Here is a 17,280-nt window from a genome sequence, read left to right as displayed (position 1 = left end):
CTGTTTTAGCTTGTGCTGGAGTTGGTAATGAAGCATGTTTCAGCTCTGACTTCCCATGAAACTTGGGGTGACTCCCTGCTAGCAATGGGATTGTGGCCAGACTCTCTACCTACAGGTCTGTTTCTAGCTGAAGACTCACTTCTTTCTACAGTCCAGAGTGATGGACAGGTCCTAGCATATTGTCTGAACAGACTGAGCCTGAAAAACAGCAGGTGGGCAAGAGACACTTTTTGGTTAAAGAATGAGCAACAAATAATACAGGTTTAACACTCCGTTACTGTACCCACCATCAGTAAATGGTGTCACCACAATGCTCTTCTGTCAGGGATGTGTGGCTAACCTTTTACATTTACTCTGAACCCTCAATATCTGTTTTGTTTTGTTCTGATTTATCTGGATTAAGATATTCAGAATTATACATTTTATATAGAAATGGGCAAGGCAAGTCATCCTAGATTTTAAGTATCTTTTCATTCTCTTCCCCAGTCCTGCCCCAATTTTCCTACAAATTAATTTAATTAAGGTCCAGTAGTGTACACAGTTCTTTCTGCCCTGACCGAGTGATCTACCTTACAGTTTAAATAGTCTAACAAATACATTGAATATCCTGACACTAGGAAGGTGGGTGCCCACATTCTTACTCTGAAGTGTTAGTTGCTGGGTATCGTGGAAAAGAGAGCCTATAAGAAAGGGTTTGAATGAAGAGTAGAAAAGTCCTGTGTGAAATGGAGGAGGCCATTGCAGGTCTAAAGCATAGAGTAAATGTCAACACTGGAGATGCACAAATAAGTCCAATCAAGAACTGGCCCAACACATTTTGGATCCAAACCCTTTGAAGTTCAAAACTGTGTGACTAATACTTTAGGTTAGAATATACTACACTGCTCTGTACTCTGTGGTTTCATCCAGAAACAGAAATAACCACAAAAGGACCTGTTCTTTTGAACTGGCAGAAAGAGGGTTGCGTGATATTTGAGAACATTTCCTTATGAGATTTTGGTCCAGTATCTTCAGATGAACAGCCAAACTTTGAGCTCTTTGTCCAAATGGAGCTGCCAGATCTGAGTCCTGCATGTGGTGGGCAGATGAAAGAGCTCCTCTAGTCAGTTTCATGCCCAATTTTTCAAACTTTCACAACATTGAAGCAAAACCTCAGTTAGTGTTCACTTGTATTGTAAAGTCCTGGTGGCAGGGATGGTGCCTTCCTGTGCAAATCTTTAGGTGCACTGAGGCACAATGTCATGTGAGAAGTCAGTGGCAGAGCAAGGCATAGAAGTTCATGCTGAAGTTAAATATTGATCTGAAAATCAGAAAGGAACATTGTTTTTCTCCTGTGTCCTCTCTTCCTTCTCTCCCCCCTTCCCTCCTCCGCCTCCCATCCTTACCTGTATTCTTACATTGTGGACTCTTTGGTGCAGGAACTCAGTCGTAATTTCTCCTCTAAAGCTCCATGCTTTGTCATGTATGTGTATGAAGTAACCTTAATACTGAGTTGCTGGTAGTAAACATCTTAAACTCGGTTAAAAATGGGAAAGTGGATTTAAAAATCCAAATAAGCTTCTACTAAAAACAAAAGCAAAGTGAATTTGGAAAATAGGGATATTTTCAAATAGTTACCCACTTGGGGCAAAAATAACTTCGCATAAATTGTGGAGGTTATTTGGTGATACTTTACATAGTAATTATCAGTAATTTGACTTTGAGAATTGACTCATTTTGGAATTACGGAGGTTTTTTTTCTAGTCATGTATTTATCCTTAATTATTTCCATTCATTTCAGAACACTACCACTTACTCTGCAAGATTTGCAGAAAGTTATGCAATCCACTAATTCAGAGAGTCTCCGATTCAGTACTGTTCAGATGGATGCCTATTGGACAGATGAAATTGAAGTCCTATCTACTTCTGTTGAATTGTTCATAGAAAAGGCATCCAATCAAGATTGGTTGTTGAGAGTTAGATGGCTTAATCACTTAACCAAGAATCTACCACAAGTGCTTGGTAGGTGGTATTCTTAATTATTATACTTACCACAGAGTGATTTAATTCTCTCCATTGTTTTTCCTTCACAGCAGCAGTAAAAACTGTACAATGATGCAATTATGTTTACAGATTGCCTAGTCTTCAATAAATTTGCAGGACAGCTGGAGAAACTCTGCGAAACTGGGGTTTTCCAGAGATTGTGTGATGTCTAACCACTCAAAATAGTGAGTGTTAGATGGGAAGGAGGCATGCATTGCAGACCAAAAAGCAATAAATATTTGATAGACTAGTTTAATTACCGTAGGTTTTGAAATGCTTTTTGTAAATTAATTTGTTACATTTACCTAATTGAACTAGATAATTTAGAATTTCTAGCAACAGGCAGGCCTGCAAAAGTCACCTGAGACTGAAAATGCTAGTATGTGGCTAACCCCTCCCAGATTAAAACAAACTATTCTAGAGTATTTGGATATTTAAACCTTGCAGCCTTATTTGTATGGAACATACAACCACAGGGGAAAGCCGCATAACTGTGCGTGCTTGCAAAGACTGTCACCAGTGTAATAGTTCACAATGCTGGCATTTAAATTATCATCATAATTAAAGACTTAGGCTCCTTTGAAAATCCCAGTTGAAGGAAATTAAATGCTCAATAGGATTTGGGTATCTAACTCCCTTAGGCTCCTTTGAAAATCCCAGTATTCATTAATATCACATTGCAATGGATGGGATTCACTCTCTTGATGCTATTGTTTTTCTCCAGACAGCCATGTGTGTATTAATAATCTGAAATTGTAACCAGAAAATATTGCAAATGTCTAGAAAATTATTTGAAAGTTAGATTCTGTAGAAAACATCAGTGATGGATAATAAATAAATCCATGGGAGTTAGATACATAACTTGCATTGATTTTTGAAAACCAGACTCTAAAAATCGTAGAAGTAAATGGAAATTCCCATGTGTCGATTTCTTGTGTCGTGACTGTCACGTACACTGCTTTATCTGTTTGACAATCAATCTCAAAATACCTTTTGAAGCCGATGTAGTAATGAGATCAGATTGCTGCAGTGCACGCTGTTACGGGCCTTCTGAAAGACTGATCTGCTATCTGTAGTTAGTGTAGAAAGAGGGCAACCCTTAACTGGGCAGAGGAGATTTTGGCTGGCACATCTTGAGTGTTTTTGTTGACTGACTATGCTTTGTACCGTCAAAGCTAAACACTCTTAACTATTATTCTCACCTACAGATTCAGTGCGCACTCAACTAGAAGCTGGTGCTGCATCGCTGAATAGTTTCTACTCCAGTCCCCACTCTGCTGCAATCAGTAATGTGATCAAGTTGCTACAGCCAAACATGACAGGTACCTTTGCTTCCTCTTCCTCCTCTTCTCTCCCCCCTCTACCCCCCCAGTCATTTGTGCATCCTGTTTTTCTTTTAAGGAGTGAAGACTGAAGGCAGATTATGTTCTGAATGTGTCACAGCTTCTCTGGGAAAATCTGCTTAACAAAAATAGTTATGCATTATGACTCTGAAAGTGGAACTTGCAAGTTGGGTGGATTGGTGATATGCAAAATATTGTGAAGTTCACTGGAATTAGCCTTAAATTGGAGTGTGGTTCCTTCTGAAATATTTTGAAAGTGGTTATACAGTACATGTGTGGCACTCTTGGTTGGAAGTAGGTAATGTTGAAAAACGTGGTTAGTATGTTAGGGTAACAGGCCACTCCACCTTGAATGTCCCCTAGAATATGGGCTACCTACCTATGCTAAACAGTCTGCTCCACCTTGTGTTTAGCTGTGACGCTCTGAGTACCTTTCCCACACCTGAGAAAGAGCTCTGTGTGGCTCAAAAGCTTGTCTCTCTCACCAACAGAAGTTGGTCCAATAAAATATTCCCTCACTCACCTTGTGTCTCAGTGAACATTTGGCATTTACAGGAATTCACGGACAAAGGAATGGATAGATTTCAAAAGAATGATAAGGAAATGGCTTTAATCTAGAGCTGTGCAAGGCGAGGCCGGGAAGTGCACCTCCTTAGGAGTAATATGCCTTAGTAAGGCATGCCTGTTGGGATGGCAAAAACTTTCTGGAGCATTGGAAATTGCTGTTATCCCTAGTTTGTAGATGGGGACTGGGGCACAGACGTTAAGTGACCTGCCCAAGGTGACACAGGAAGTCTGTGGTGAAGTAGGGAACTGAATCTGAAGTGCCCGTCTGGTGCCCTAACCAGTGACCACCTCACACTTACCACTGTGCTTCCACGGCCTACAGTCAAATTACTGCTGCCTTCTACGTGGGTGCTCTGTGGGAAGGGGCTTTCCCACTGTACCTCTCTTCCTCTCACATGGCTGCACTGGAGCATTGTTCTATCCCCAAAATTAAGAAATAGTTGAAAGAATAGCTGACCTCATGAGTCTTATTTCCATGCTGAAATTGTCCATTGCAGTCGGTGATACCCCAGTTCTGCTAGTGGTCTCTCTCATTACATTTATGGAAATCACTAATCATTCCTTGGAGGGGTGGAGAAAGAAAAGCAATACCATTTTTATTTGGCAAAACACTGTCTTTCTCTGTAACTGCTTGCCTTACCAGATGAACACGTGTTGCCGCTGGATCCAAGATGGAATATGCAGTTTTTGAATATCATTAGAAATTCAATGAACTTTGACACAGAAGTGGAACACACAGATCAACTTTTTGTCCTTCTGATGTCTGTAGCAAACCGGTGGGTTAAGAAAAATGCAGATTGAAAGCCTGGTGGCTTGTGAAGTTTACATTGTGATTCTAGCCTATGCTGTTGTGATTATTGCCAATGTTCCTGCTGAGCATTTTGCTTAAAATTTGACAGATAAGGTCTAAAATGCTAGATATTGATTTTTTTGGCTATAACATTTGAAAATCTAAATCTTCAGCCCCTGCTTTTGCTCTTGGGTTACAGACAGGCAGGAGACTGCCCCTCTGCTGATGGCATAGGGGAAGAGCACATGGTAGTTAGCAGCAGTTGTGCTGGAATACTCCCCCCCCCCCCCCCCCCAAAAAAAAAAAATAGAACCAGGGGAAGAAGCAGAAAGCATGGGAGTGGTTCTGTGATGCTACTGACTTACTCAAAACACCTTTTTGTAGGAAGGGAAGGAACTAGTCTGCCACTATTGTTCTTCGTTTAAATAAAAAGGGGTGAATGGGCAAGTTATAAAGTAAAACTGAGTTCAGAGTAAAAAGATGGTTCTTGCCACCTGGCAAATGCTAACTTCCCACATAATCACCTATAGTTGCATGGATTCTGCAGCATAATTGCGGAGTACCTTTCCTTTTGAGGTATCCAGTCTAAGCTGTGAATAGACAGAAAAATATTTTTTTGTGTTCCAGGAAAAGTCTAAAAATTGAATTTTCAATTTAACATCCTTTGCAGGCCAAATTTAAGCTATCTGACATGTCACTGTTCAGACCTTCGATTCTCACTTCAGATAGTTAATACTGAGATATCAAATCTCCTAATATGCTCTGCCCTCCCTGATATGGTATAGAGGCTTTTTAGCTGGTCATGTCCAACTTCTCCTAACGCCCTTATGTTGTTTTTAATTCAGGGCAATATTATTTCTTGACCGGGAAAAAAGAAGCTATATTGAGAAGAACTTGATTACTAGCAAAAAGTTGAGAACTAGTGCCTTAAGAATGTCTCTAGAGTTCCATAAAGGTAGGACTGATGATCTCATTGTTTCTTTTACTGCATAATATGTTTAATGAGTTAGGGCTGGTCCACACTAACCCTCCAGTTCGAACTAAGATACGCAACTTCAGCTACGTGAATAACGTAGCTGAAGTCGAAGTACCTTAGTTCGAACTACAAGGTACTTACCGTGGGTCCACACGCGGCAGGCAGGCTCCCCCGTCGACTCCGCGTACTCCTCTCGCGGAGCAGGAGTACCGGCGTTGACGGCGAGCACTTCCGGGATCGACTTATCACGTCTAGACAAGACGCAATAAATCGATCCCAGAAGATCGATTGCTTACCGCCGAACCCGGAGGTAAGTATAGACGTACCCTAAGAAAAGAATAGTAATGTTCGATAGGATTCAGTTATAAAAGCTCAGCTACCCGAAGCATGATTTTATACTGCCCATTGTATGTGTGAAAGTTTTATACGTTTATGTAAGGCATGCAGACCAGAGCTATAGTAACATAAAATATTACTCTAGTAGAGTAGGTACGCCCCTCTAGTAGAGTAGAGAATGTGTGGATAATAAATATGTATGTGTGTAGAGAGAGTGACATTGCATGCCCTCATTGGTAACTACTATAAAAAGGGTGTTTAGTGGAAATTGGAAAGGAGTAAAGCTTCTTCCTTTTGGTTTGCAACACGAGCAATGTGCATTTGTAGTTTAAGTGGAAAGACTTGATGACAAACACCAATCAGGTTTCAGAGTAGCAGCTGTGTTAGTCTGTATCCGCAAAAAGAACAGGAGTACTTGTGGCACCTTAGAGACTAACAAATTTATTAGCGCATAAGCTTTCGTGGACTAGTCCACGAAAGCTTATGCTCTAATAAATTTGTTAGTCTCTAAGGTGCCACAAGTACTCCTGTTCTTTTTGCAAACACCAATCAGTGTCTCATACAGCAACTTTTAGGCACTAGTATTGTGGTTTTATTTTAAACAGAGTTCTAAATTGATATTAAAATTATTTTATTAAATACAGCATCATTTTGTAAAATCGGGTTAGTAAAATTGGCATTTACTCTGCCTACTAGATTTTTAATCATGTATTCTGTATTTTTGCCGAGCCAACTGCATAGAGCAGGTTTAATGTAATTTTATTTGTGCTTCTCCAGAGAATGCATGGGCAAAAATTGACTAAATATCAAAGCTTACATTTGTTCTGTGGTCTAAAGACCATTGTCCTTCTGGATCACTGAGAAACTGCAATAAGTTGACTTGACGGCCAGATGAGAAGAATGACAAATGAAAAGAGGAGGATCTATGTAGCTAAAATCTGCTAGGTCTTACCTTTTTGCTCTGTGATGCTGTCACTTCCCCAATTGACAATTTATTTCTTGTCATGGTATCATTGATTATATATGAAGAATTCCCCTTTCTGAACTTTCCCAGTGTAACACACACACAAACTGTTTCACTGCTGGTGGCACATGATCTCACTGGATGTATTTAACTCCCCTGGCAGAGAAGAAATTAAACTGCATGTAATAAAGGGAAAGAGAGGGGATCTGTGGCTAGTGATTTTTTTATATCAGGAAAAACTTTAGTTTCAGTCCTGCAATTTTATCAGTTTACAGTTTGCATTCCACCTCAGAAGAAAGTCGGTCACAACATGACTTTCACTTCACAATTGCCTTTAGTTGACTGACCAGTGTTGCCTCCATATTTGCAGTATTCCCTAGCCTACCTACTTAGAAGTAATAGGGAATGCTGGAGACACTGAGGAAATATGTAGCAAGTAAAAACTGAAGTTTTTAAGCGGTGACCGCAGTAACTGGGAGATATGGTGGCCAGAGATTAACTCTTCTGTGTTACTTTGTGTAGACGGAATATTATAACTTTTACCCCTTTTTTTGTTCTAATCTTTAAATCAAGATCCAGGGAGTTATAACTCTCTTCCACATGCTATTGTGGCCAATCTTGCTGCTTTCTTTGAACTTTGGGATTCCTTTATGTTGCACTGGGTGAAGTCTTCTCAAGTGACCTTAACAGATGACAATGTACATGAGGTGAGTAGAGTTTTTAAATTGCTCTAACTAGAATTATTTAGGATCCAGAATTCTGGAGGAGCTTCTCCATTTTTAGTCCCATGGACTCTGAAATAAATGGCAGGGTTGTGGTTAGAATGTGGAATGTGATCATTTGTACAGTGTCAGGTATAAGGGGTTAAGCTGATCTGCAAATTTATAGTAAACTGTTGTGTTCATTATCCACCACTCTTTATTCTAAAACAGTGGTTTTCAACCTTTTTTCATTTGCGGACCCCTAAAAAATTTCAAATGGATGTGCGGACGCCTTTGGAATTCGTAAGCATGGTCTGCGGACCCTAGGGATCTGCAGACAACAGGTTAAACACCACTGTTCTAAGATAGCATGTAGGTTTTCAACATACTTTCATTATTTCCTTTTATATCAACTCTTCCCTTCACCTCAAACAGTTCAAAATGCTTTTGTTAAAATTTCCCACCACACAGATCATCGTCAAATCCCTTCATTGGCTTCTTCTCACTTTCTATATCAAGGCCAGGTTTCTCATCCTCTCATACCAGAACAAGTCTATTTCTTCTTACATCTCTGCTCTCATTTCTACTTACTTAACACCCCCAAACTCCCTTTTAACATAGCCTTTGTGTCTTTCACTCTCTCTTGCCCTCTCCTTTTTCCATGCCACTTTGTATACTTGGAATTCCTTCTCCCATAACGTACCAAACAGTTTCCCCCTCCATCTAGATTCTGTTTTAAAGCCTCTTGCAACAAAGCCTTTTAAAGTCAATCCACAGCAATAAATGTGTTGCTTTAAAGCTTTACCTTCTTCATCTCGTGTGTTGTCCATATCTAATTTAGATTGTAAAATCCTTGAAGGAGGTCCATCTTGCTTTGTGCTCTGTTCCATACACTGATGGGGATCAGTTAACAATGGATTCTACAGTTGCTAGTATTTTTAGAACACGTAGGTAAACCTGTTGAGGACAAATCTCTTGATTTAAAACATAATATTGTCTAATTATGAGAGCAGCAGAGTTAGGAACATCAGTGCCCCAACTACAATGCAAGATGTACTGTAATATGCCAGGCTTCAGAGATGGGAAGGCTATAACTTTCCTGACTTGCCTATAGATCTTCTACTGCTTGCTGTGGCGTGACCGGTTTTGGGCAGCATCTGACACTCTGACGGTGGATTCTCCAGGCTTGGCACTCCTGTCGCTTCACTGGCACTGGGTTGTGAAGCATTTAATCAACAGAATTCCCCAGATGCTGACTGGACACGAGCAGCACAGGTAGGTTGTTTAGCTCGTACATAATGCAATTAATTGGAAGGGTTGTGTGCACACACACCCCTCCCCCCCCCCCGCCCGGGGTCCCTTTGCTACATATGTGGCCATATTAAACAGTTACGTTAGCGTTCTTTTTAAAATACACAAGCTAAAACTGATAAGATTCATTTACTCTGTAAGCACAAGTATTGATGTTTATGTTCCACTCTCACTGCAAGCACAAGTGTATTAGCTGAATGAGTTTGTTTTAGAACTTCTGACATTTCTTAGCATTGGCCCTATCCTCAGTGAAGATGTACCTATGTGTAATTTTCTCCAGCACACTTTTTTCTCCTATACTCCACCAAAAAATGGAACTTTCTTGTTCTTATTGCATGTCCTTTTGCCTTTACCCTCTTGAACTTGTTGAAAACTTATTTCCTTTCTACTTGAAGGGTTTCCAAGGAAATTCAGTCTGTTTCACAGCAGATTCAGAGCTGTTTGGCCAGTCCTGCTGGTATTTCTGTTGGTGTAAAGAAGCTGCAGAAGTCTCTTGGGAGACCTCTTCCTTTCAAGGTACATTATTCCATTTGTAACAGAATGTTTTGGACAACTATAGCACCTTGCTTCCAAGGATGTCGAAGTACATTACAAACATTCCTTAAGGCTTGCAGCAAATCTCTGTAGGGGTCTTGTACTATTATACTCATTTCCCAAGCCAGCAAATGGACACTCTTATTTCCCTGGCTTCATAAGCACGACTAATGCTAATTTTAACATTTTTTTTTAATATGAATTTCTTTCTGAAATGTATCAGCTGTCTAAATTAGTAACAACCTTGTTGATGGATTGTCCAGAGAAGCAGTTCTTTAACAAACAGCTTAGGGTGTTGCATGAGTATCGAGATATTTCTGCTGTAAAGTAGTCCTGGATATTTGTGAATTTCAGACTAGGCAGAACAAGGAAGGTACATCCCCCAGTGTGAACTGCACCATGCCTTTTCAAACCAAACCATTGTTGATAGATTTTAGTGTTCGGCCTAGTTGACAGTTTTACCTCCAGGCCTTCTGAAAAGGGAATTTAGGTTTACGTTTTAGGTTAATTCTTTCAGCAGTTTATCCTTTTATAGAAGTGACATAGGCACTTAGGAGCCTAACTTTACTGAAAGTCAGTAGGTCTTAGCTTTCGAAAGGCAAAAAGGTATTTAGGCACAAAGGCACCTAAAGATTCAAATAGGTGCTCGGTGGGATTTTCAGAAGTACCTAATGTGTCTATCTCCCATTGATTTCAATCCTGGTAGGCATCTATCTATATCTTTAGATTTACAATCTGGCTGTTGGGCCCAGATTTTTAAAGGTAGCTAGGCACTGCTGCGCTCCTCTGTGCCATGTGTAACTGGTTTAGGCACCTACATTCCTTTTGAAAATGAGACTTAGGCTCCCAAATAAGTTACACATTACAACGCAATGCCTAAATACATCTAAAAATTTGGGCTTGGGGCCAACATCATGTTTGAAAGTGGGATTTGAAAGTTGGGTACTTTTTAAAAAATTTACCCCCGGTTCCTACTTGGCTGCCTTCATTCAGTCTAATTTCTGCCTCACCCTCACTTCCTTTTGAATAGGTCATATACCCAAACTATTCACACTGATAGTACTCAATTATCAGGATTCCTGCAGTCTCTCTCAATCTTTTTGGGTTCAGGCCTTGTAAACTTTGATGGCCTGTTGCGACCCTGTAAATATCTTTAGTACAAAAAACATGGATTACCAAATATTTCTTAATCACAATACATAATATACACAGTAATGTACTAATAAGTAAATAAGTATTAAATAAATACTCTCTGTGTACCAGATTGGTGGCTTCTGCTGCGCCTGTCTCCTGGGGCTGGCTGGGCTTGACTCCCCGCTCCGGGTGTTGTAACTTCCAGGATCACAGCGCTGCTCAGGTTGGCCCAGCCCTTGTAATGGGGGCTGGGCCAAATTTGTGAAAGTGACATTGCAACTTGGCGCATAGGGTTGCAGCACCACCGCCCACATTTGGGCTGGCCGGACCCTTGTCATAATGATGAAGGGGCAACTGGGCCAATCCTGAACAGCACTGGGATCCCATGCACCAGGTTACAGTGCCTGGAGTGGAAAGCTGAGCCCAGCCAGCCCCAGGGGACTGGAGCTGAAGGACCTGCCCTTGTGCAGGGCCGTCCCTAACCATTTGGGTGCCCTATGCAGCCCCCCTGCAGGGGGACTGTGTGGGGCCCCAGGGTCTGGGAGGCAGGAGCTGTGGGGGGGGGGCACTTTGGGGGGCCCACAGGCCCAGAGTGCCCCCGGGGTTAGCAGGAGGCCAGGAGCAGCCTGCCCCACTTCCCTCGCCCCGGCCCAAGCCGTGTCACTCGGGGGAAGGGGCTAGGGGGAAGGGATCCTCCTCTTCCTCCTCCCTCTCCCCCCACCCCCCCAGCAGCGACGGGAAGCGGAGCAGCCCGGCTCTACTCCGCCAGCTCCCAGCTGTGGCACTCCGCTTCCTGCCGCCAGTGAGAGCCTTTCCCCCCTGCCTTCCTTCCCCCTCACTGAGCCTCCTATGAGACTCTTTGACACTTTCTGGCAACCCAATTTAAGAAACCCTGATTTAGAGAGCTGCCATTTAAAATTGCCTTCAGCTGTCTCCAGTGTTCCCCACCCAGCTTCTTTAGAGAGAGATGCAACACTAACCACTGAACAGGTAATGCTACCTCTTCAGTTGTTAGATTACGAGGCATTTTCTGCATTCCATTGACTAGTATTCAATTGCCTGGGGAAGGAGAGTCCATCCTTCCAAACTTCCATAAGCAGCTAATGCATTAGCGCAATGAGCTAATATGAAAAGCATCACGGTACATTTTCAAAGCAGGGTGTAGAAAGACTTAACAGTGTAAACTAGTTAATGTCAATGCAGCGAGGATGGTTCCTGGCATGTCTTTGTAAACACACTGTCATACAATTGTTAACACGTGGTACATGCCTGACGATCAGCAAGAGATGAACGTGTTAAATAAAAGTATTAAAACGTTGGGAAAATTATTTTACCTTTTCCAATTTGCACAAACTGAATCTTAAATACTAATCCATTGGCCAGTTATCTCAACATATCCATCTTTGTAATGTTGGATTGAACACATAAGGGAGATGAAGCATTAAGAATTGGTGTTAAGTTGTGCATAAAGTTGCACACCATTTGCATGTGTAAGTACTCTGATTTAGAAAGCATGAGCACAATGTTAGTGGGCCACTGATAATGTTCATTATGTCATTATAACCTTTGAAACAAAAACTATTGATTGTTTAAATATCTTTTCTTGTTGTTGTTTGTGTTTTGTTTTTGTTTTTAAACATTTACAGGATAAACTGGTGGTGGAGTCGGTTGCTCAGTTGAAAGAATTCTGCAAAGCACTCGACATCCTGGAGATGAGATCTGCCTTTGGAGAAAGCAGATGGCAGGACGAAATCTGTTGTCTGAAAACTGCTGCCACTGGATGGGAAATAAAGAAAGCACTGCTGCGGGCCAAGGGCCTGGTTCTCAGAGCTAATCATTTAGAAGATGTTAATTCAGGTAAATAATTTGCCTTATATGTGACAGTCAAGTACAGTCAGAAGCACAGTGTCAGAACATCTAGCTTATGTTTATTTCATCCAGAAATATTTATCTTTCTCATTTGTATCTGTGTGAATGAGCAGTGCCTTTCAGATTTGCTGCTTGGACTGTTAATTGATAAATATGTGTTTATGTGCATTCATGTGCTTTTTATCCCCCATTCTACAGGTGAATTAAGGACGTTTGTGAATTTACAGTGTTCACACCTGAAAGCAGGAGGAGTTAAGCTTGGTCATCCAGAAGAGATTCGTACTGAAGACACTGTCTCCAGTCAGTTGGACTCTTCCTCATTAATCCAGCTCTGTAGTAGGATTCAGCTGTGGCCCGCAATGGAGTATTTGGCAGTGCTCTGGCAGTACAAACTGACAGCGGATTGTGTAACTAAGGCTTGTCTAAGAAGGTGAGGGAAGAGCAGGGTGTTTTTTTTGTTTTTTTTTAATGAAATTTAGAATCTGTTGTGCAAAGTTATGAGGATCAGTGAGCTACTTACCTTTGCTTGCAAGTCAACATATATCATTCTTATCTATTTGCAAAACCACATTTCTTGGGACCTAAAGCCAAAGTGAAATGTCTAAGGAGTTGTTTAAACTTGAGTATTTTCTAGCTTTTGTCCCATCGGCTCTTGGGCAGACATGGGATTTTTATCGAAGTGATTATACTAAGGCTACGGCTACATTATGAGCTGGGGCCGGGGTGGTGATTCCCTGCTCCGGTACATATACTCGTGCTCGCTGTCTTTGAGCTAGCGCGAGTATAAATAGCAGCATAGCTGTGGTAGCCCTGGTAGCAGCAACAGAGGCATGGCTGAGCAGTGCCAAGTACATACCCACTGGTTTCAGGCAGGTTTGTACTAGGTACGGTTCAGTGGTGCCTCTGCTACAGCTACACTGCTATTTATTTTTGCACTAGCTTGATGAGAGCTGGCGAAAGTATGTGTTCGCAAGCAGGGGACTCACCCCCTCAGTTTGCAATGTAGGCATAGCATAACTGTGCTATTCAAGCCACCTGGAATAATATTTTTAGACTATAAAAAGTAATATTTTTATTAACAGTAGACTGGATTGTGACAGCACCAGAAGAAAGCCCATGGTTTTATACAGAGTTCTGCTAGGAAGTAATTTTTTTTTTTAAGCCTGCTTATTAGTCCTTTAATTCTCAATCCTCTGTCAAGCCTTCATGGTCGTATTCTTGAGCTCCTGCAAAAAGTTCAATAAGAGCTTGAGAAGCAAGAGATCTAAACACCACAATGAGCATCATCGAAAGGGACATATCTACAAGTGTAATTTGTGCAAACAGAATATATATATATAAAAAAAAAAGTAAAATGTACACACCCAGTTGGCTATTTGAATTAAATTACCGTATATACTCTATCATAAGCCGGTTTGTTTATAAGCCGACCCCTCCCCTCCCAAGATGGATAAGTAAAAATGGAAAATTTTTATAACCTGTTCATAAGCCAACCCTATAATTCAGGGGTCAGCAAACTTTGGCTCCCGGGCCATCAGGATAAGCCGCTGGCGGGCCGAGATGGTTTGTTTACCTCGAGCGTCCGCAGGCACGGAGGTAAACCTAAGTAAACAAAGTGTCCCGGCGCGCCAGCTGCTTACCCTGAAGGGCCGGGACAGCAACTGGTGGGGAAGTTTTTTTGGGGGGGAGAAGCTGGGAGTCAGAGGAGTAACCCCTGTGACCACCCCCCACATGACCCCATCCCTAGCCCGGGACCCCCACACTCTCCCTATCCCATCCCCTCTCACCTTATCTGGGGAGGACCAGGGGAGGATGTCTCTGACCTGGCTGGAGCTGCTTCTGCAGACCGGGCGGCAGGGCCGCAGCCTGCTCTGGGGGGGCGAGGCTGAGCGGCATGACTGCAGCCTGCCAGCCCCAGAGCTGCAGCTGCTTCGGAGGCTGGGGGGAGAACAGCGTGGCCAGAAGCGGAGAGACTCTGGCCCCGCCTCTTCCCTTCTGGCTCTGCTGGCTGTGCTGCCTCTCCTTGCTCCCTCTGTTGGGGGAGGGGCTGTGTCCCACCTCTCCCTTTCTATACCCGTTCATAAGCTGACCCCCTTCTCTGGTGCTTCCCTTTTTTACTAAAAAAATTCGGCTTATGAACGAGTATATACGGTAAATATTTTCATTGTTTCAAGTGGCTAAATATAGGTGTGCTTTATGACTAATTACCAATTCTTAGAAGAAAGCAACTCTGCATTATTGCATTGCTGAGAAAATGAGGTTTATAGAGTAGCTTCCCTAATGGAGCTTTAAAAAAATCTGGTGCACTCAATACAGTGTCAGGATTTCAGTGAAGGTCATGTTTTTATAAAAGAACAGTAAAACGAGATGGGTGAAATTGCCTCTAAATGACTTGTTTATGGTCTCATTGAAAAAGTGTCACATAATTAATTTTGAACCCAGGTTTCACACCTCTTTGCTACAGTCAAGACATTATTTTTTCTCATTCAGTTGTGCATTCAAGTTGCATACTATGTAGCATAGTTTTTTGTTGATAGTTTTTTTCTTCAGCTACAGGGAGAACAGCAATCAACAGGTACACATGTGTTCAGAGCTAAGTCAGTATGTAGCTTTTTGCCTTAAGCTGACGCCAGCTGTCTCTCAACATCTGTATGGACTGTGGCACTTGTTACATCTTGATAAGGTAAGGACAAGTTTTAGTTTAATTTAGGCTTGCAGAAGTTTGTGTTCAAACGTCCATGAATGAGTGTTAATATCTGTAACATACTACAGATGCCCCCCGGGTTATGCAAACCCGACTTACGCAAATCTGCACTTACGGAAAAAGTTCCGTAAGCTAGAAATAGGGTTGTTGGTTTTTTTGTTTGTTTTTCTTTTGTTTTGCGTAATGGTCGGGTATACGTTTCCGACTTACGCAAAATTAGAGCTACGCAAGGCATTCCGGAACGGAACTCTTGCGTAAGTCGAGGAGCGTCTGTAGTATGCTTCCTGTGTCTAGTTCACAGGTTTGCAACAGTAATAGTTCCAACACATTTTATTACTTGGGAGAAATTGTAGGCCAAATAAAAGTTGTCAGCACAAAAGCAATATAATGGCAGACCTATAAAGCAATCTCAGGTCTAGCATTAAAATCTGTACATCTGTATGATACTGTTCCCATTAAAATGGTACGATACACCGTTGAAGGAAACCAACCAGTTGACTTACTGTAGCCCACCTAAATTAAGACAACATGTAATGGTTTTGCTTTGTAGATAGATCAATCTAAAACTCTTGTCTTCATTTCTATGACTGTGTATATATAATATAAAACATTTTTTGCCTAATCCTGCAGTCTGGAATAATGTTGTGTGGCCTACTTTTGTATGTCATTTTGCCTACATAGTAGGTTAATAGATTATAGCACTTCTGGCTGGTTAGAATTTAACAGTGACACGAGCATGTAGCTCCCATGGGCTTCAATACACCAGCAAGTTCTTAACAAGTACTTTTGGCCAGATTGTCAGAGGACTTTATCTGTTTTCTGGGCTTGTGGAACTCAGCGCACCATTGTGCAAAGTTGCACAGTCACACAACAGAGGTTATGTTTGGAAAACTTGGCCGGTGACATTATCCTTCACAACTGTGTGTGTGTGTGTGTGCTTGCGCGCAGGGAAGGGAAAGAATGGAAGCTGCTGCTGGGCACAGACACCTGGTGGGAAGCTATTGTGTAGGAGTATAGTTTTTTTCAGAGGAGATGTAAACCATACTCTATGATGCTAAAGAAGACTAAAGGTGATAATATCTCCATCAGAAAAGAATTTCACACATACATTCTATTCAGTGTTTTTTCTCTTGTTTCAAGCATAATAATTTTCTTTCGATGCCAGTAAATTATCTTAGGAGACTTGAATTTTTTTTCTCTCTCACTTTTAGGTATCCCATGAAGAATTGTCTCTTCTGTGGTCAGAACTGGTCAGTAGCGTATTAGAATTCTTCTGGCACAGTACTGTAACCACAGATCCGGAGTACTGGTTAACCTGGAAGCCGCTACCTGGGGCAGAGGAAAAGAAAATGCCTAAATCCCCTATGTACCGTTTCATGAAGGTTTGTGTTTTGTGACATAATTGGATAGCTAGACTAAGATAAAATGTCTATTTTTAAAATAGTTTTGCTAACAAGTTTTAGAAATAAACATGTTTTAAAACTCTAGTATAGACAAGACAAGCTGTTCCACTCCCAGTATTTGTTAGCTGGTAGAGGTGAATGTGAGCATGTGCTGTGTGTGAGAGAAAATCTGGAGATGCTCCACCATTTGATTTTTTTCTAATAGTTTTGCTGAAGTGAGCAATTATCTTGTAGTTTTGGTAAAAAGCCTTTCATAAAGCTTACCTTTGTGTAACATTAAAATAAGTGAAGAAATGCTATTAACACTACATATCTCTTAATCTTTTAATTTAGGGCCCAGGTATTTTGAACCGAGCAGTTTTCTCCAAGTGCCTCTTTGAAATTCTAACTAGCAGCAGCAAGACAAGCCAGTGGGATGCGAGTGGCCTTCCTGTTCTGTCGTCATCCCATGTGATATTGGGAGAGTGGATGGAGAGAGCACAACAGCTTCAAGAAGTCAACACAGTTTTGTGGACCAACATGTCTGTTTCTTCCATGGCAGAATTTAGGTACTATTGAGGTCCTTCCTCTACACATCTTTTACCTAAACCAGCAATATTACAGAACCTTGTACTCCCCAGGATGCC

General features: G+C 41.6%; 1 protein-coding gene across 3 annotated transcripts in view; it reads left to right on the top strand.

Moving 5' to 3' along the window:
* The window catches only part of MDN1 (midasin AAA ATPase 1), a 175,711-nt gene that overhangs the window by 103,097 nt on the left and 55,334 nt on the right, over positions 1-17,280 (top strand). For 2 of the 3 annotated variants that reach the window (XM_065590185.1, XM_065590183.1), the window contains 13 exons: positions 10-212; positions 1,781-2,001; positions 3,231-3,344; positions 4,576-4,708; positions 5,568-5,677; positions 7,572-7,705; positions 8,814-8,974; positions 9,406-9,526; positions 12,325-12,535; positions 12,746-12,977; positions 15,098-15,230; positions 16,463-16,633; positions 16,988-17,202. In XM_065590185.1, the coding sequence (XP_065446257.1) occupies positions 10-212; positions 1,781-2,001; positions 3,231-3,344; positions 4,576-4,708; positions 5,568-5,677; positions 7,572-7,705; positions 8,814-8,974; positions 9,406-9,526; positions 12,325-12,535; positions 12,746-12,977; positions 15,098-15,230; positions 16,463-16,633; positions 16,988-17,202 (2,159 nt within the window). The remainder of the gene's footprint in view (positions 1-9; positions 213-1,780; positions 2,002-3,230; positions 3,345-4,575; positions 4,709-5,567; positions 5,678-7,571; positions 7,706-8,813; positions 8,975-9,405; positions 9,527-12,324; positions 12,536-12,745; positions 12,978-15,097; positions 15,231-16,462; positions 16,634-16,987; positions 17,203-17,280) is intronic. The other variant, XM_065590184.1, reaches the window with a different exon arrangement.

The sequence above is a fragment of the Chrysemys picta genome, chromosome 3 (genome assembly GCF_011386835.1).
Source record: "Chrysemys picta bellii isolate R12L10 chromosome 3, ASM1138683v2, whole genome shotgun sequence".
Taxonomy (NCBI): Eukaryota; Metazoa; Chordata; order Testudines; family Emydidae; genus Chrysemys; species Chrysemys picta.
The sequence above is the reverse complement of the archived record's forward strand: the minus strand, read 5'-3'. Positions and strand labels throughout refer to the sequence as shown.